This window comes from Macaca mulatta, chromosome 4 (assembly GCF_049350105.2).
Source record: "Macaca mulatta isolate MMU2019108-1 chromosome 4, T2T-MMU8v2.0, whole genome shotgun sequence".
Classification (NCBI taxonomy): domain Eukaryota; kingdom Metazoa; phylum Chordata; class Mammalia; order Primates; family Cercopithecidae; genus Macaca; species Macaca mulatta.
The window spans coordinates 172,318,934-172,339,832 of NC_133409.1; the positions used below are offsets into that span (position 1 = coordinate 172,318,934).

At 42.9% G+C, this 20,899-nt stretch overlaps 1 protein-coding gene across 2 annotated transcripts in view; it reads left to right on the plus strand.

The window, feature by feature from the left end:
* Window positions 1-20,899, plus strand: part of MAK (male germ cell associated kinase) — a 64,723-nt gene that overhangs the window by 19,829 nt on the left and 23,995 nt on the right. For both annotated transcript variants that reach the window (XM_001088297.5, XM_015135528.3), the window contains exons 6-9: window positions 4,447-4,618; window positions 6,283-6,450; window positions 12,015-12,326; window positions 16,496-16,668. In XM_001088297.5, the coding sequence (XP_001088297.1) occupies window positions 4,447-4,618; window positions 6,283-6,450; window positions 12,015-12,326; window positions 16,496-16,668 (825 nt within the window). The remainder of the gene's footprint in view (window positions 1-4,446; window positions 4,619-6,282; window positions 6,451-12,014; window positions 12,327-16,495; window positions 16,669-20,899) is intronic.

The following is a 20,899-nucleotide window of genomic DNA, read 5'->3' on the forward strand; positions in this document are numbered from 1 at the left end:
GAACACCTACTATGTGCCAAACATCATTTTAGGCACAGAGAACACAGCAGTAAAATAAAAAAATAAAAGAAAAACCTCTGCCTTATGCTGCTTATATGACAGCCAATACACAGATAAACAAGTTAAAAATATTATGGGTCACCGACAGAAAGACATACCATGTTCACCAAAAGACGTGAATCCTCTCAACTGCACACCACCCAAATGTCCACGAACAGTAGCATCGTATATCACCCAGAGGAATGCTTTGCAAGAGTGAGAGTGAATGGTCTATGACTGCATGCAGCAATATGGGTAGATCTAAGACAATGTTGAAAGCAAGAGTCCAAACAGAAAAAGGGCACATACCATACGATTTTGTTTATGTAAAGTACAAAAACAGAGACAAATAATCTGTGCCATAAACGTCGGGATAGCAAGCGGTTCCATGGGGTGTGTGTGTGTGTGTGGTGCCTGGACAAGTGCACAAGGGGCCTTCTGGGTGCTGGTAACATGTCTCTCTTTTTTTTGAGACAGTCTTACTCTCTCGCCCTGGCTGGAGTGCAATGGCGTGATCTTGGCTCACTGCAACCTCTGCCTCCCAGTTTCAAGTGATTCTCCTATCTCAGCCTCCCAAGTAGCTGGGATTACAGGTGCCCGCCACCACGCCTGGCTAATTTTTGTGTTTTAGTAGAGACGGAGTTTCACCGTGTTATCCAGGCTGGTCTCGAATTCTTGACCTCAGGTGATCCACCCACCTCAGCCTCCCATAGTGCTGGGATTACAGGCGTGAGCCACTGTGCCTGGCCGATAACATATCTTTCTTGATCTGGGTGCTGGGTCCGTGGATGTGTTGTATTTGTGAAAATTCATCAAGCTCTGCTCTTAGAATACATGCCTCTGCCTGTGTGAATATTATACTCCAGTGAAAACAAGAACATACGTGTATCAGGCCGGGCATAGTAGTTCACGCCTGTAATCCTAGCACTTTGGGAGGTCGAGATGGGGGATCACTTGAGGCCAGGAGTTCAAGACCAGCCTGGCCAACATGGCTAAACCCTGTTTCTACTAAAAATACAACATTAGCTGGGTGTGGTGTCACATGCCTTGGTGCCACCTACTTGGGAGGCTGAGACATGAAAATCACTTGAACCTGGGAAGCAGAGGTTGCAGTGAGCCAAGATTGCACCACTGAACTGCAGCTTAGGCAACAGAGCAAGACTCTTTCTCAAAAAAAAAAAAAAAAAGAAAGAAAGAAATATATTTGAAACATCTGATGATGTTGATACATTATAATAAAGAAAAATAAAATATGAAAGGGGGCAGGGAGTTGGGGGAGATGGGGAGGGACAGGAATGTTGCTGTTTTACCTGGAGGGCCTCACTGAGAGTAGCCCTGAAGGAGAAACCCATGTAGACTTGGGGAGAACGTGCAGACCCCACACAGTGGCTCAGCCAGAATTTTTTTAGGCAGAGCAAATGCTAAATAGAAAAGCTTTGAGACAGGTGCATGCCCCACGTGAATTCCGCACAGCACAGAATGAATGAATGAGGGCAGTCATAGGAAACAAGGGCAGAGTTTGTAGAGTGGCCAGAAATGATAGTGACTTGGACCTGCTGGACATGCAGGTAGTGAGAAAGTGTGGAATTTTGGGTATGTTTTCTAATGAATCAGATGTGGGAGCTGCAAGAAAGGAGTCCGTGTCTTAGTGTGTTTTGTGTTGCTGTAAAGGAACGCCTGAGGCTGGGAAGTTGATAAAGGAGGTTTATTTGGCTCCTGGATCTGCAGGCTGTAAAAGAAGCCTGGCACTGGCATCCGCTTGGCTTCTGGTGAGGGTTTTTATGCTGCATCGAAACATGGTGGAGAAGGTCAGGCTGGGCACGGTGGCTCATACCTGTAATCCCAGCATTTTGGGAGGCCATGGCGGGTGGATCACCTGAGGTCAGGAGTTCAAGACCAGCCTGGCCAACATGGTGAAACCCCGTCTCTACTAAAAATACAAAAATTAGCCGGGCGTGGTGGCACATGCTTGTAATCCCAGTTACTCAGGAGGCTGAGCCAGGAGAATCACTTGAACCCAGGAGGCGGAGGTTGCAGTGAGCTGAGATCGCGCCATTGCACTCCAGTCTGGGTAACAAGAGCAAAACTCCATCTCAAATTAAAAAAAAAAAAAAAAAAAAGGTGGCAGGGGGAAGATCAAAGGGGAAATAGGCATGTGCGAGAAGGGAACAAACAAGAGGAGGTAGCTTGCTGTGGAGCAACCCACTGTCTCAGGAACTAATTTCATCTTGTCTGAAAAAGAACTCATTCACTACAAGAGAACAGCACCAAGCCTTTCATGAGGGATCTGCCTTGGTTATGTAACCTGCAAATGTGACCTTATTTTGAAATAGGGTCTTTGCAAATGTAATCAGGCTAAGATGAGGTCAGACCACAGCATGGCTGGTCTTAATCCAATAAGACTGATGTCCTTATAAGAAGAAGGCAGACACAGAGATGGAAGAGGGAAGACACGTGAAGGCACCTTGGGAGAAAGCAGTGTGATGTACACTGTAAATGGATCAACTGTATATTACGTGAATTCTATATCAATAAAGCTTGTAAAAATATTCGTCAAAGAAAGTATAGTAAGTTGTCACTTAACATCATCAATAGGTTCTTGGAAACTGACTTTAAGTGAAACAACGTATGATGAAACCAATCCGACCATAGGCTAATTAAAATAAACAATTTCATGGCACATTTCTGGTCACCAAAACATCATGAAAGTTTTTTTTTTTTTTCCTGTCACCCAGGCTGTAGTGCAGTGGCACGATCTTGGCTCACTGCAACCTCTGCCTCCTGGATTCAAGTGATTCTCCTGCCTCAGCCTCCCGAGTAGCTGGGATTACAGACGCCCATCACTACACCCGGCTAATTTTTTGTATTTTTAGTAGAGATGGGGTTTCACCATGTTGGCCAGGCTGGTCTCTAACTCCTGACCTCGTGATTCGCCCACCTTGATCTCCCAAAGTGTTGGGAGTACGGGCGTGAGCCACTGTGCCTGGCCACAAAACTTCTAAACAGCGACCAAAACACTAGTATTGAACACTGAAATACATGTGAGCCCTACATACATTTAAGAAAGATTAGTAAAAACAAGGAAGGTAATTATTTGCTCAGTTATTCTAGTTCAGGGTCACAGGTGGCTACAGCGTGTCCTGGAAGCTGGAGGCGCAAGGTGAGCACCAACCATGGATGCGACAGCCTCCCATGGCAGCACTCCCTGTCCCCCCACCCCGACACACACATGCACCCACTGACTCCTCCTGGGGCGACACGGACACCCCAGTTCACCTGACATGCACACGTTTGGGATATGGGAGGAAGTCAGAGTCCCAGAGAAAACCCATGGAGACTTGGGGAGAACATGCAGACCCCTCACAGTGGCTCAGCCAAAAATGCCTTCTTTTTTTCTTTCTCATCAACATTACAATGAAACAACATTGAGCAAAACAACATTGAACAAAACTAGTTTATTTGAGGGCTTGCCGTATTCTCAATGAACGCAGAAAGACATTATGCCAAACATTTGGACTGAAATATTTACACATTTTGGTTGGAAAAAAAGAGAGTTGAGAGTATCTTCCATTTAGCAGACTTTGTGTTGGACTCACCAGCTCACTTTGCTCTTGTAAATTGAGTATTTTTCTCAATTAAAAATATTGTTAGGCTGGGTGTGGTGGCTCACGCCTGTAATCTCAGCACTTTGGGAGGCTGAGGCTGGCTGATCACCTGAGGTCAGGAGTTCGAGACCAGCCTGGCCAACATGGGGACACCCCATCTGTACTAAAAATACAAAAATTAGCCGGGCGTGGTGGTGCGCCCCTGTAATCCCAGCTACTCGGGAGGCTGAGGCAGGAGAATCACTTGAACCTGGGAGACGGAGGTTGCAGTGAGCCAAGATCCCGCCACTGCACTCCAGCCTGGGCAAAAAGAGCAAAACTCCACTCAGTAAATAGAGTTGACTACAGAAGAGGAGTCGGTTGAGGATATCAGTACTTTCAAACTGATAAAAAGAAGAAAAAACTCCACTACTCAGGGATAATCCTTGTTCATCTTTTGTTTTCTGTGCTTCCTTGTGAATAGATGCTGAATATAATGCTTCGTAACATGGTTTTTCTACTTTTTTTCTTGATATATCAGATGGCACTTATTTCCATATCTATTCAATTGAGTTCCTGTCTGAGCCTTCATGGACATTTCATAGATATTTATTTGTCTCCAGCCCCACTCATTGTGGTCAGGGAACATGTGTTATGTCCTATTGTCCCCAGAACATTGTACAAGTGCCTGACACACAGATGGGACGGGGTCTGAATATCTGTTCCTTGATGGAAATACATGACCAAAGGGCGTAGAATGCTACTGCCCATTCACCTTTGAAATTGCAATCAAAATCACCTCTTTTGTTTTCTATTCTCACAGGTATCGTGCCCCTGAAGTTTTACTGAGATCTTCAGTTTATAGTTCTCCCATTGATGTGTGGGCTGTTGGAAGTATCATGGCTGAACTCTATATGTTAAGACCGCTTTTCCCAGGGACAAGTGAGGTCGATGAAATCTTTAAAATTTGCCAAGTTTTAGGGACTCCCAAAAAAGTAAGTGCTCTTGTTCCTAAGTTGTTATAACTTTTGAGTATTTCTATCTTGCCGCTTTGCTTTTAATTTTATAATTTTTGATTATTTACACCTTTTGCCTAGATAGCTGATATTTTCGTTTTGAAATAGGCTTGTACTTTAATGATTAATTTTCTTATAATATTTTTTTTTCTTCTTGAGATGGAGTCTCACTCTGTTGCCCAGGTTGGAGTGCAGTGGCACAATCTCAGCTCACTGCAACCTCCACCTCCCAGGTTCAAGCAATTCTCATGCCTCAGCCTCCCAAGTAGCTGGGATTACAGGTGTGCACCACCACGCCTGGTCAATTTTTCTATTTTTAGTAGAGAGGGGATTTCACCATGTTGGCCAGGCTGGTCTTGAACTCCTGAGCTCAAGCAATCTGCGATCTGCCCACCCCAGCCTCCCAAAGTGCTGGGGGGTTACTTGGCGTGAGCCACCGTGCCCGGCCATAATCCTTATTTTTTTAATCAGAGTGGGTTAAGGATTGCAAGAAGCCAGAATCCCACCAGCTGAAGAAAAACAGGTGTTTGCCTTTCCTTAAGAACTTCAGGAAAAATTCTATGTGTTTAGAGTGTAACTTGGGGGTGATGCCCAGCTGACACTATACAGACAGCCTTGCTTGGGCTCTTTCCTGGTCACTCTGTGGCTGGCCATTGGCATCACCTGTTAACCCCTGGTGTCTTGAACCTTATATTTTCTTTACCCTTTCTTGTTTCCTTTTCTATATCTCTCCTGTGGATATTTGACTTCTTGAACTGAGTACTTTTCAATTAACTATAATTATATTTCGTCTATACCTTTCTTTCTGAAAGGTGCTTTATAAGTGTGTATTATAATGACATCCTAATTAAATTAGTAGGTGCCTTGTAGTTAACATTACACAAGTAAATGTAGATATGAAAGCTTTAATGTAATTGTCATTTCCCACATATGTGCATTTTTAACATTGGACGTGCTGGGTAATATTTACAACAAGGATCTTTGTTAGCAGTCAGCCTCTTCGTAAAGCACTTTTCCTTATTTGTTCAGAGTTAACCCAGATATCATCACAGCAACATCACCATCAGGATCTCAAACCAGACAAGAGCTTAATATTGTGAAATTTATAGAGGTTGGGCACAGTGGCTTGTGCCTGTAATCCTAGCACTTTGGGAAGCCCAGGCAGGAGGATCACTTGAGCCCATGAGTTCAAGACCAGCCTGGGCAACATAGTGAAATCCCATCTCCACACACACAAAAAAAAAAAGCCAGGTGTGATGGTACGCACCTGTAGTCCCAGCTACTCAGGAGGCTGAGGTAGGAGGATCTCTTGAGCCCGGGAGGGTGAGGCTGTAGTGAGCCATGATTTGCACCACTGCACTCCAGCCTGGACGACAGAGCCAGATCCTGTCTCAAAAAAAAAAAAAAAGTTATAAAAGTGCTTTCGCATTGTTTCCTAACTCTCAGCTTAATGTGCTTTCTACACTGTTGTAGCACTGAATTGTAGACGTGGTCTGGTATTTCATTCTCATTTTATTTATATGGATCAACATGAAAATGTTCAAACATAAATGATGTTTATATTACTGCTGTGTTTTTTAAATGGATTACTAAAAATAATTTGTTTTGCCCTCCCCACCTACACTTATATATTCCTGAAACAGAGTGACTGGCCAGAAGGATACCAGCTGGCATCCTCTATGAACTTCCGTTTTCCCCAGTGCGTTCCTATAAACTTAAAAACTCTCATTCCCAATGCCAGTAATGAAGCTATTCAGCTCATGACCGAAATGTTGAATTGGGACCCAAAGAAACGACCAACAGCAAGCCAGGTAAGAGGAGTCTTCCTGTTAGACCTTTTAAAATGTTTAGGTTTTTTAATATCAGGAATGTTTTCATTTACAAAGGCAGGTCTATTCTCAACCAGGATTTTACTAAGAGAATTAAACACAAAGCCCTAGGCATCCAGCGTATGTAATAAATTAATTTCTAGGCATATAAGATCATTGGGAGAAATGCAAAAATAGCCACACCAATGATTTTCTGTGTTTTGTGGTTCAAATGAAGAACCCTGAGGTTGCAACAAGGAATCAATCTGCAGTGATAAAAATTCAGACATGTGACAGACTAGTTATGAAGGAATCTGTCATGGGTAGCAAAAAGGCATCTCATGAATCATTCCATATAGTAGACCTTCCTATGCTGTCTTTACAGTTTAGGGGTGGGATTCTGGTTCACTATACAACAGTATCATCCTTTGCTGGAACTGAGTGTGCAGCCTCTGGCTGCCACAAGAGGGCAGCCTTGTGGCACCCAGGCTTTGTTGCTTTGTGACTACACCTGACATATCCACAGATGTATTCCAAGTCTCCGGCCTTTAAAACCCAGTGCTTTTGTCTGCAAGCCTTCAATAAAAAGGTAAATAATAATCTTTATTGTATTCTCATCATTTAAATATAAATTCTGTGTGACAATTACAAAAATTTATTTTGCTTTTTTTAAAAAATTTATCTTGAGAAAATGTTTTCTAAATGTCATCTGGAAGAACAAATGGGAAGGGATAGTCAAGACACGTTAAAAGAAGAATAAGTAATTAGAGACTGGTGAGGCCAGGCGCGATGGCTCACGCCTGTAATCCCAGCACTTTGGGAAGCCGAGGTAGGCAGATCACAAGGTCAGGAGATTGAGACCATCCTGGCTAACAAGGTGAAACCCCGTCTGTACTAAAAAAAAAAAAAAAACCAAAAACAAAAAAATTAGCCAGGCGTGGTGGCAGGCGCCTGTAGTCCCAGCTACTTGGGAGACTGAGGCAGGAGAATGGCGTGAACCCGGGAGGCGGAGCTTGCAGTGAGCCAAGATCGCACCACTGCACCTCCAGCCTGGGTGGCAGAGTGAGACTCCGTCTCAAAAAAAAAAAAAAAAAAAAAACAATAGAGCGGTGATAGGGATGGACAGCTTGCCCCATCAGATATTAAAGTAATGTTTAAATTGATGATGGTAACAGTGGAAGTACTGGCATAAGAACTGACAAATAGCTCAATGTTGCAGAACGTATGAGTCAGCATGAGGTAAACAAACGTGGCATCACAAAGAGGGGAGGACGGCTCAGTGGGTGGGTGATGCTGGGAAAATTCATTAGCTCTTAGGGAGAAAGATAAATTGAGGTTCTTACTGCTCACCATACTTTACAAATCACAGAAGGATTACGTTTTGTTGTTGTTGTTGAGATGGAGTTTCACTCTTGTTGCCAAGGCTGGAGTGCAGTGGCGTGATCTCGGCTCACCGCAACCTCTGCCTCCAGGGTTCAAGCAATTCTCCTGCCTCAGCCTCCCAAGTAGCTAGGATTACAGGCTTGTGCCACCACACCCGGCTAATTTTGTATTTTCAGTAGAGATGGTGTTTCTCCATCTTGGTGAGGCTAGTTTCAAACTCCTGACCTCAGGTGATCCACCCTCCTTGGCCTCCCAAAGTGCTGGGATTACAGGCGTGAGCCACTACGCCCAACCAGGATTACATTTTCAAAGTGTAAGAAAAAAGCACCCCTAAACTGATAGAAACAAAAGGAAAACATACACGTGTATTTGATCTCAAGGTGAAAAAAACATGGGTATTAAAATAATAGAAGAAACCACAAAAGGAAAACTCAGATGATTTGATTACATACAAATTAAAATTTTTCTCTATGTAAAAATCTTAAAATGGAAAGATAAGACAGAGAAAATTATTGTAAATTCTTAATATAATACTCTACAGAAACAAGAAAAATACTGAAATGTTTATGTGTATTTTCTTTTTTTTTGAGATGGAGTCTCTGTTGCCCAGGCTGGAGTGCAGTGGCATGATCTTGACTCACTGCAACCTCCACCTCCTGGGTTCAGGCAATTCTCCCCGAGTAGTTGGGATTACAGGCGCCCGCCACCACGCCTGGCTAATTTTTGTATTTTTGTAGAGATGGAGGTGTTTTTTTTTGTTTTTGTTTTTGTTTTAATTTGAGATGGAGTCTTACTCCGTCGCCCAGGCTGGAGTGCAGTAACGCGATCTTGGCTCACTGCAAACTCTGCCTCCCATGTTCAATCTGTTCTCCTGTCTCAGCTTCCCAAGTAGGTGGGACTATAGGTGCCTACCACCATGCCCGGCTAATTTTTGTATTTTTAGTAGAGACGAGGTTTCATCTTGTTAGTCACGCTGATCTCGAACACCTGACCTCAGGTGATCCACCCACCCCAGCCTCCCAAAGTGCTGGGATTACAGGTGTGAGCCACTGCGCCCAGCCAGAGATGGAGTTTTACCATGTTGACCAGGCTGCTCTCGATCTCCTGACCTCAGGTGATTTGCCTGCCTTGGCCTCCCAAAATGCTGGCATTACAGGCATGAACCACCATGCCCAGCCATTTAAGTGTATTTTCTAATTTTTCTTTTTTAAAATTGTTTTAAAGTTTCATTTCTTTAAAGATGGGGTCTTACTAAGTTGTCCTGACTAGTCTCAAACTCCTGGCCTCATGCAGTTGTCCTGCCTTGGCCTCCCAAAGTGCTAGAATAATATAGGCGTGAGCCACCACACCTGGCCCATATTTTCTAATTTTTCTAAATATGTATTACCTTCGTAATAAAGACACAATAAGTTTTTCTTTTTTTTTTTTTTTTTTTTTTTTTTTTTGAGACGGAGTCTCGCTCTGTAGCCCAGGCTGGAGTGCAGTGGCCGGATCTCAGCTCACTGCAAGCTCCGCCTCCTGGGTTCACGCCATTCTCCGGCCTCAGCCTCCCGAGTAGCTGGGACTACAGGCGCCCGCCACCTCGCCCGGCTAGTTTTTTGTATTTCTTAGTAGAGACGGGGTTTCACCGTGTTAGCCAGGATGGTCTCGATCTCCTGACCTCGTGATCCACCCGTCTCGGCCTCCCAAAGTGCTGGGATTACAGGCTTGAGCCACCGCGCCCGGCCTAGTTTTTCAAATGTATTTTAAAAAGAAAAGTTGTCATGGGACATGAAAAAGATACACAGGAAAAGAAATACAGATTACCAAAAATGCTTTTTAAATGTTCAGTCTTTGTTTACTCTCATAAAATGCAAGTAGAAATGAGATACCATTTTTCATTTATCTCTTAGTAAGAGAATAAAAAGAGCCTTAAAGACAATCAGAAATTATGCTCAAAGATGTTCAATTCCAATAGAAAACTGTCCATTGAAAGCTAATCAAAATGTTTCCAGCCAAATGCGGTGGCTCTGCAGTGCCAATGCCTGTAATCCCAGCACTTTCCGAGGCGGGCGGATCACTTGAGGTCAAGAGTTTGAGACCAGGAGTATGGCCAACATGGCAGAACCCTGTCTCTACTGAAAATATAAAAAATTAGCAAGGCATGGTGGTGTGCACCTGTAATTTCAGCTACTCGGGAGGCTGAGGCAGGAGAATAGCTTGAACCCAAGAGGCGGAGATTGCAATGAGCCAAGATCGTGCCACTGCCCTCCAGCCTGGGCGACAGAGTGAGACTCTGTCTCAAATAAATAAATAAATAAATAAATAAATAAATAAAGTTTCTAAAGTTATGTGCATCTTTAATTTGGAATACACTGCCAGCGTTAACAGTGAATTTGTGTAATAAAATTTTTAAACAATTTGGGACAAATCTCATGCTAAAATACTATTATACAAATAATGTGATTTTGTCTTTGAAAAATACATTTTATATGAGAAAAAATACTGAAAAGTATAAAAAAATGTTAGTCTTGGTTGTCTCTGGGTGTTAAATTTTTATTTTCATCTTGAGAACTCGACATCTTGAGAGTTTCTCATTCTCTACAGTGATCACTGCTTCCCTTAAGTAAATAGGAAAAAATAAATGCTATTAATTTTTAGTTTCCCTCTTCTTGAAGGATAGTAACTGGTATCTTAAAGTGTCTTAAAAGGGAAGAGTTGGCCGGGCATGGTGGCTCACACCTGTAATCCTAGCAATTTGGGAGGCTGATGTGGGCAGATCACGAGGTCAGGTGTTCGAGACTGGCCTGACCAACATGATGAAACCCTGTCTCTACTAAAAATACAAAAATTAGCTGGGCGTGGTGGCGGGTGCCTGTAATCCCAGCTACTCAGGAGGCTGAGGCAGGAGAATTGCTTGAACCCGGGAGGCGGATGTAGTGAGCCGAGATGGTGCCACTGCACTCCCGCCTGGGCGATAGAGCGAGATTCCATCTCAAAAAAAAAGGAAGAGTTGTTATAAATAAAGCCTTGAAATTACAAAACACATCCTCAAAGTTTCCAGCTCCAAAATATGCATAACTAATTTAGGAATATTGACATACTAATTAATTAATGTTACTTAATTCAGAATTTGAGTACCTTCAGTGTGCTAGGCATTGAAGTATTTAAATTATGCATATTTGTGTATTCCACTGAGAATGCAAGTAACCCTTAATGAACTCTTTCTGGTGCTCTGTTTCACAGCCCTGCTTTGTAGTGGAAGTGGAAAGAGCTAATTTAGGGGGAGAGGTTGGTTAAGTTGTAGAATATGAAGACCATTTAAAGTACCAAGCTGCCTTCTGTTCCTCTAAAAACTGACCTTACACATGGGAGGAGTTAACTGTTGGTCAGGGCTATGTTCCCACGTGTGTGGGGACTGGCTAAAGGCAGGAGGTTCAGGGGAACAGAGCTTGACCATCTTAGGGAACCCACCCACCCCCAAAAAAAGAACAGCTACTTTGCCCAGGTATTTGATGCCAATAAGGGAATTTTTCCATAGCTGAGCTACACAGGCTTTAGACATTCTGTAGAATATTTTTTCAGTTTTAGCCTTATTGACATTTTGAACCAGATAACTCTTGGCTGTGGGATGCTATTCTGTGCATAATAGGGTATTTAGCATTGTCCCTGGCCCTCTAGACATTAGACACCAGTAGCGTCCCCCTACCCCTGTCATTATAAGAAATGTTGCCCAGGTAGGAGTGCAGTGGCACCATCTTGGCTCACTACAGCCTCCTCCTCCCAGGTTCAAGTGATTCCCGTGCCTCAGCCTCCCATAAAACTGGGGTTACAGGCACCCACCAACATGCCTGGCTAATTTTTGTATTTTTAGTAGAGACTGGGTTTCACCATGTTGGCCAGGCTGGTCTTGAACTCCTGACCGCAAGTGATCCGCCCGCCTCGTCCTCCCAAAGTGCTAGGATTACAGGCATGAGCCAACATGCCCGGCCACTTTTAATTTTTTAATGCAATTTATTTCTTAAATCATTTTTTTCTGGTTATTTTTAAAAGGGACACTGTATAGGGAATGATGGCTGCTTTCTAAATCTTTGAAGCTCATGTGGGCTAATGATATATGCCTCGCACAGGGCCAATCACAGTTGATGTGCAATACATTTAGGTGGAACCATTTTCCATTTGTTGTTTTTTCTGTGTTTTTATAGGCATTGAAACACCCATATTTTCAAGTTGGTCAGGTATTAGGTCCTTCCTCAAATCATCTGGAATCAAAACAGTCTTTAAATAAGCAACTGCAACCGTTAGAATCAAAGCCATCTTTAGTTGAAGTAGAGCCTAAGCCTCTGCCGGATATAATTGATCAGACTGTTGGACAACCCCAGCCAAAAACTAGCCAGCAGCCACTGCAGCCCATTCAGCCACCACAGAACCTGAGCGTCCAGCAACCTCCAAAGCAACAGAGTCAGCAGAAACCGCCACAAACACTCTTCCCCAGCATCATCAAAAACGTGCCAACCGTGAGTAGCCAATCATGACGCTTGCAATGAAATAGTTTGACTCGTGCAATTAAGATTTTGTTTCGAGGCATTTCTAATCATGTTGGAAAAGATAGAAAAGATTATTCTTTGTTAAAGATCCTGAGTCCCCTGATTGGAGCTTGACATAAGATCACTTAAAATTCTAATATGGTTTATAAAAAGAAAAACTTTCAGAACAAAAGTAACCAAGTGTACATGCTATAGTCTTCGGTCTTTCTCTTTTCTTTTTTTTTTTTTTTTTTTTGAGACGGAGGTTTGCTCTTGTAGCTGAGGCTGGAGTACAGTGGCACGACCTCAGCTCACTGCAATCTCTGCCTCCTGGATTCAAGGGATTCTCCTGCCTCAGCCTCCCGAGTAGCTGGGATTACAGGCACGCACCACCACACCCGGCTAATTTTTTATATTTTTAGTAGAGATGGGGTTTCACCATGTTGCCCAGGCTAGTCTTGAATTTCTGACTGCAAGTAATCCACCCGCCTTGGCCTCCCAAAGTTCTGGGATTACAGGCATGAACCACCGCGCCTGGGCTTTTCTTTTCTTTCTTTCTTTTTTTTTTTTTGAGACAGAGTTTCACTCTATTTGCCCAGGCTGGAGTGCAGTGGTGCGATCTCGGGTCACTGCAGTCTCCACCTCCTGGGTTCAAGCAATTCTCTTGCCTCAGCCTCCTGAGTAGCTGGGATTACAGGTGCCCACCACCACACCCGGCTAATTTTTGTATTTTTAGTGGAGACCATGTTGGCCAGGCTGGTCTTGAACTCCTGACCTCAGGTGATTCATCCGTCTCAGCCTCCCAAAGTGTTGGAATTACAGGCGTGAGCCACCAAGCCCAGCCTAAAGTTCTTTCAATGCAGAAGAATTCAAAGAAATAATTTAAAAGAATCGGGTACTCCAGAGTACTGATCCTAAATCTTAAGAATTTTCAACAGTGCTGTTGTTTTACAGTGTTCTTAAATGCTAAGGAACATGGAGAGAATGGGTTTTTATTTATTATTATAATTATTATTATTTTGAGATGGAGTTTCACTCTTGTTGCCCAGGCTGGAGTGCAATGGCATGATCTTGGCTCACAGCAACCTCTGCCTCCCAGGTTCAAGCTATTCTCCTGCCTCAGCCTCCCGAGTAGCTGGGATTACAGGCATGTGCCACCACACCTGGCTAATTTTGTATTTTTGGTAGAGACAGGGTTTCTCCATGTTGGTCAGGCTGGTCTCGAACTCCCGACCTCAGGTGATCCGCCCTCCTTGGCCTCCCAAAGTGCTCGGATTACAGGCGTGAGCCACCGTGCCCAGCCAGAATGGGTTTTTGAAGTGTCAGGCATAGTATAAAACTTTTTCTTCCATCTTTTGTTCGACTCCAGGAGCTCTTCAGTTGCTGTAGTGTTTTAGCTGTCCCATTGGGCTATACACTCCCAAATGTGTTTGCATTATGGCATTTTAGGATGGAAATTGGTCTTACACAGCACGTATCTATTTCCTTATCCAGTCCCCACCTGCCCTGCCAACCCAGTATAAGCAAGGCCTCCTCGTCCCCCAGTAGCACTAATCACATTCTAACCTACTGTTAATTACTTATTTCTTAGGTTTATTGTTTATTTGTCTCTTCCTCTGGAGTGCAGCAAGCTCAGTGAGGTCAGGAATGTTTTCTGATTATCAGTACAGCCTCAGCACCCTGACCAGTGCCCGCCACATGGTAGATTCTCAGTAAATATTTGTTCAGTGAATGAAGGATTGAATAATTGCCCACATGACTTGCACACCACCTCTGGGGTCCCAAGGAGTCCCCTTTATCTTTGGAACAATTCTGAATATTAGAAAGTTCTTCCTTATACTGGGTAAAATCTGGTTTTCTAGCTTTTAATGAAGGCTAATCACTTTTCTAGAAAGGCAGCCTTTTAGATATTTGAAAATAGCGCTTATATTATCTGCCCTTTTCTCTAGAGAAACATCTCCATTTCCCTTAAGGGCTCTGCATATAACGCCATTCACCAATGACTGATAACTCTCAGTTCCTATTATGAATATGCCTTTAAGTCCCCTCTCATCCTGCTTCCCACTTAGAATGAGGCTGCCAGAACTGGAGGCAGACAGCAGGCAGGGAATATAGAGCAGAACGAATCACCTCCAACACTCTAAACCATGTGTGCACTCGTGCCACCAATGATTACAGTCCTCCCCACAACCGCTTAGAAGATGCCTCAATTGCTGACTCATACTGTGAGGGAAGGAAAGGAAGTTACTATTTATTGAGTAGCTACTAAGTGCCATGCATATGCTAGGGACCCTGTGTGTATTCTCTAAGTTAAAGAGAATAACCTAGCCCCCCACCCCGCCACACATACACACATTTTTATATAGGTAAGTTCCAATACTTAATCCAGGGATTAAGTATTGTGTCAACTAAAATTTCTAAGTATACCAATTTTTTCATAAATGCTTCTCCTAAATTGCATATTCTGTACCTCTGACTTGTGTATTTCATCTCTAGGATTCAAAAAGTTGCAAGACCTTTTACATCTCCAATTTCTAATTATTTTTGAATCTTTATTTTTTCTTCTCGGTTTACCCATTCTGCCCAGCTTCTTGCCAGCTATGTGTTTGTTTAGTTATCTGTTTTCCTCCTGAATCTTCATGATGAATAGGATGACCATGAGATCTTGGGCAGGCCACTACAACCTTCTCCTAGACTGACATTGATCCATTCATCAGTACTCTTGGTCAAGTTCTTCAACTATGTGCTGATCGCCTTTGCTGCCTTCACCCAATGGGCTAAAGTTCACATACACTACATTGAATGAATTCATTGTTTGCCGTTCATGAAAAAGTGTGGTCTATATGAGCTATCACTGTTTTTCCTTAGTGCTCACAAACATCCCCTTTAATAATTGATTTTAGAACCTTTGCCCTCATCCTCTACCAAACTTACTGAGGTGGAGTTTGCAAAAATAAATCTTCTACTTTATTAAGAGTATTATATTTGCCACTTTCCAGTCTTCTCAGACACACAGGATTCTTGGATATCACTGACATTGTTCAGCAGCGTTCAGCATAGGCACCCTAAAATACAATTCAACAGAAGGGAAGCTCAAACTCAGCTCAGGGTAACCTTTTATTAACCCTACTCATCTGGAGCTTAACACTTTTTTATTCTCTTTATTCTGGAGATTGTTCTGCCTGGCAGAGAAAATAATAGTGTAGAAGCTGGCAAATACTGCTTTTTGTTATCATCCATCACTATCACTGTGACACCATCAGCTTCAAGCAATAGCATGTCCGTTCTTTAAGCATCTCCCTGCACCCAACATAGCTGTATTTTCTGAAAATTTTCCATGCTCTATTCCCTAGTTTTGAGTTGCCTTTTGGATTTTTCTGTTTATGTGCCCCGAAACCACTCTGTAAATTTGTGTAAAACCAATTCATTGTGTGCTCCAAGCCAGGACTTCTTTCCTGTTCCTTATTTCTGTTAACAATGCCTCCATTCTGTGGCAGTCAGCCTCATACTGCCCTCTCTGTTTCCGTTAGGATTACATTCAGGGACTTATGACAAAAACTCGACCACTGTGGCTTAAACAATAGGGGTTGTTTTTCTCACATAACAAGAAATTGGGTGGTGGAGCTCATGTAGCTTGCAGAGGAGGCAGGCTGCTGCTGGCTTCCCGCTCCACCACCCTGAGCAGGTGGCTGTCATGCCTGTGGCCACAGGATGACTGGTGTGTCTTTGGATGTCATGTATATTCAAGGAGGGGGAAAAGTAAAAGATGCTGGCACATGCCAGCCTTAGTGTCCTTCTCATTAAGGCTGTCCCCAATTAAGGAGGACACTAAGGCTTTGAGAAGTTAAGTCCCTTGCCCAAAGAGACATAGCCAAGTCTCGGGTTTCCAGATCCTTCGTGTCAATGAAGAGTCAACTCAGATCCAAAATATTCAAGTCTCCCACCGACCTAGTTCACAGAGATCTTTCCTCTGAACACCTGTCATATTTTTGGCATGTACCGCCCATTTTTGTTCATGCTTTTAAATGTGTATATATGTTATGCCCTTAAGTGTATGGAACGCTCCTTGAGAATGGGGACTGTTAGTGTCTTACGTAGTAGCTTGTGCATGAAAGGCATTCAGTACATGATTAAAGATTATGACTGATTTTCCACCACAGAAGCCAAATGGCACACTGAGTCATAAAAGTGGTAGGAGGCGTTGGGGTCAGACTGTCTTCAAGTCTGGAGACAGCTGGGAAGAGTTGGAGGACTATGATTTCGGAGCCTCCCATTCCAAGAAGCCAAGCATGGGTGTTTTTAAAGACAAAAGGAAAAAAGATTCTCCATTTCGGTAAGATTTCAAATTCCTCAGAAAACTATTTTTGCCATGCATTCACTTTATTTTACTCATTAAATATAAATGCATGTAGACCTTAAAAGAAGAAAAGTTTGCTTAATAGGCCGGGCGCAGTGGCTCAGGCCTGTAATCCCAACACTTTGGGAGGCGGAGGCGGGTTGACCACTTGAGGCCAGGAGTTTGAAACTAGCCTGGCCAACATGGTGAAACCCCGTCTCTACTAAAAATACAAAAATTAGCTGGGCATGGTGACGTGCACCTGTAATCCCAGCTACTCGGGAAGCTGAGACATGAGAATTTCTTGAACCTGGGAGGCGGATGTTGCAGTGAGCCAAGATCGCGCCATTGCGATCCAGCCTGGGTAACAAAGTGAGACTCCATTTCAAAAAAGAAAAAAAGTTTGCTTAATATGTTGGTTCCTTCCACAAAATGCAAATCTTTCCACATACCTCTGAAAAGGTAAGAATCTTCTCACAGTAACAATTCTCAGTATTAACAGATGAGTGGGCGTGGGGGGTGTGTAGAGAGAGTGTGTCAGTCCGTTTTTGCATTGCTATAAAGAATGTGTTGGCCCAGGGTTCTGCAGGTTGTACAGGAAGCATAGTGCCAGCATCTGCTTCTGGCGAGGGCTTCTGGAAACTTAGAATCATGGCGGAAGGTGGAAGAGGATCCAGCCTGTCACAGGGCAAGAGAGGGAGCAAGAGAGAGAGGGAGGAGGTCGCAGACTCTTTTAAACGATCAAGTCTCGCGGGAACTCAGAGTGAGAACTCACTCATTACCGCAAGGATGGTACCAAGCCATTCATGAGGGATCTGCTCCCATGATCCAGACACCTCCCACCAGGCCCCACCTCCAAAACTGGGGATTACATTTCAACATGAGATTTAGAGAGGACGGATGTCCAAAACATATCAGAGGGGATCTTGTTCCATTTTCACGATGCTCTTGTGAATGACCATCATTATTCCCCTTTGAAATTGACATGCCTCGTTGCAGAAAGCAGAGCACCACATGCCAAGTTAACGGCTGCTTCTGATGGTGTGAAGATTTCATTATCTGCTTGCTTGCTGTTCTAAACTTTTTTCAATCATTTCCTGAGTCTTTTCTGGAAGTTTAATATCTCTAGCAGTTCCTTTTCTTTTTATAAGTGAGGTCATCCTCAGTGTATTATTCAACTTTGAAGTTAGGATGGGTTAAGTTTTGGTGAATATTTTGGAAAGATACTTTCTTTCTTTTTTTTTTTTTTTTCTTTTCCTCTTTGAAACAGAAGAATGGGAAGAACAGTTGTGTTATGAGTCAGGAAAACTTATCCCGTATCTATTTGGCATGGTATAGTGTGGAAGTCTTCGCTTTGGCACGCGGGGAGTCTCTAAGGAGTACATACGCTTGGATAATTTTTTTTCTTTTCTTTTTTGGTTGGATAACTCTTAGGCAATCCATCTCCAGGTCTTCACATTCCATAGGTACTCTTTCCTAAAAATACATGAATTTGAGGAAAAGCCCACTCAAGTCCTCTTCCACTTTAGGCAAGAAAGTCACACCTCTCAGTTATTTCAATTCTTATATGGCATAGAGTTACTAAATAAAGGGACAAATCAGAAAACTGGCTTTCTGTTGGTTCTTGTCTTATAGAAATCGGGTACAGTAGTTCCCCTAACCTGCAGTTTCATTTTCCATGGTTTCATTTACCTGCAGTACAGTGCAATAAGATATTTTGGGCTGGGTGTGGTGGCTCACCCCTGTAATCCTAGCACTTTGGGAGGCTGAGGTGGGTGGATCGCCTGAGTTCAAGAGTTCAAGACCAACCTGTCCAACATGGTGAAACCTCGTCTCTACTAAAAATACAAAAATTAGCTGGGTATGGTGACAGGCGCCTGTAATCCCAGCTGCTCAGGAGGCTGAGGCAGGAGAATCACTTGAACCCAGGAGGCAGAGGTTGTGGTGAGCCGAGATCGTGCCACTGCACTCCAGCCTGGGTGAGAGTGAGACTCTCTCAAAAAAAAAAAAAAAAAAAGATATTTTTGAGAGCACACTCACATAACTTTTATTACAATATATTGTTATACTTGTTCTATTTTAGTATTAGTTATTAATGTTAATCTCTTGCTGTGCCCAACTTACATATTAAATTTCCTCATAGGTATGTATGCACATACGTATAGGAAAAGACGGGCTGAATAAGGTTTAGTACTATCTGTGGTTTCAGGCATCCTCTGGGGGTCTTAGAACATATCCCCCACACATGATGGGGGCCACTGTATTTTAGCCCATGTTGGAAAGCATGGTGATTTGGAAGCACTGAAGCACCGGGGCTTAGTGATGTGTATTCTTTCAAATACACTAAAATGCTCTGTTTTCTCTTTGAAACAGAAGAATGGGAAGAACAGTTGTGTTATGAGTCAGGAAAACTTATCCCGTAGCTATTTGGCATGCTATAATATGGAAGTCTTCACTTTGGCATGCGGGGAGTCTCTAAGGAGTACATATGCTTGGATAATTCTTTTTTTTTTTTCTTTTTTGCTTGGATAACTCTTAGGCAATCCATTTCCAGGTCTTCACATTCCACAGATACTCTTTCCTAATCCATGTGTTTAATCCACGTGTTTTCAAAACTGCTGTTAACAAGAAATAAGGAATAAATTTATGATAAAAAATTATAGATGTCAATTTAAAGATGTGCAGGGAGTTACGTAGCTAAAAAAATTTTTTTGGGTCTAGGAACAGAAGAGTTTGAAGACCGTTGATGTAGTATATAGGAGACTTGAAACATTTTATTTTCTTTTTTCTCTTTTTGAGACGGGATGTCAGAATGTCGCTTCATTGCCCAGGCTGGAGTGCAGTAATGTGATCACTGCAACCTCCTCCTCCAGGGTTCAAGCAGTTCTCCTCCCTCAGCCTCCTTAGTAGCTCAGATTGTTATAGGCATGTGCCACCATGCCCAGCTAATTTTTTATATTTTTAATAGAGACAGTGTTTCACCATGTTGGCCAGGCTGGTCTCAAACTCCTGACCTCAGGTGATCCACTGGCCTTGACCTCCCAAAGTGTTGGGATTACAGGCGTGAGCCACCGTGCCTGGCGACTTGAAAACATTTTTTAAAACCCACGTCATTCTGATTTCAGCTAAATTTTATTCATAATTATTTATAATTATTCATAATTTATTCATACATTTTACTCATATATTTTTGAGGATAGTAGAGGTTTGAATCAAAACCTATATTTAAGATCAAGGTTGTGGCTGTTCATGGTGGCTTGGGCCTATAAATCTAGCACTTTAGGAGGCCGAGGTGGGTGGGTTGATTGAGCTTAGGAGTTTGAGAACAGCCTGGGCAATATGGCAAAACTCCATCTCTACAAAAAAAAAAAAAATACAAAAATTAGCCAGATGTAGCAGCCCACACCTGTAGTTTGAGCTACTCAGGAGGCTGAGGTGAGAGGATTGCTTAAGCTTGGAAGGTGGAGCCACTGCACACCAGCCTGGGCAACAGAGCAAGATACTGTCTCAAAAAATCAAAAAAAGATCAAGGTTGTAATACAACTAGTAAATTTCTTCAACATTAATTATCCCTTTTCTCTTGAAATTCTTTAGAAAAGTGGTATGACAATGAATTTTTCATGTAGGTATTTCTTCTACATGTTTTTTTTTTTTTTTTGAGACGGAGTCTCGCTCTGTTGCCCAGGCTGGAGTGCAGTGGTACGATCTCGACTCACTGCAAGCTCTGCCTCCCGGGTTCACGCCATTCTCCTGCCTCAGCCTCCCGAGTAGCTGGGACTACAGGTGCCTGCCACCATGCCTGGCTAATTTTTTTGTATTTTTAGTAGAGACGGGGCTTCACTGTGTTAGCCATGATGGTCTTGATCCCCTGACCTCCTGATCCGCCCACCTCTGCCTCCCAAAGTGCTGGGATTACAGGCGTGAGCTACCGCGCCCGGCCATTTCTTCTACATTTTTATTTTTTGGCATCTTTCAATGGTCCTGTACAATTCTTGGCATATGGTTATTATTATGATCATCATTACTATTAATATACTACCAGCTGTTAAGCTCCTGCCTAAACTTTATAATTTTCATACTTCAGTAAAAATATCTGCAGACTAGAATGCTGAGACTCAGATAGGCTGTGTTTCTTGCCCAAGATCAGGTGAGGATTAATTCAAATCCAGATCTTTCTCTCTTCTACCCCACGCTGCTTCTTTAGCAATAGGAGCTGAATTGGTGAATT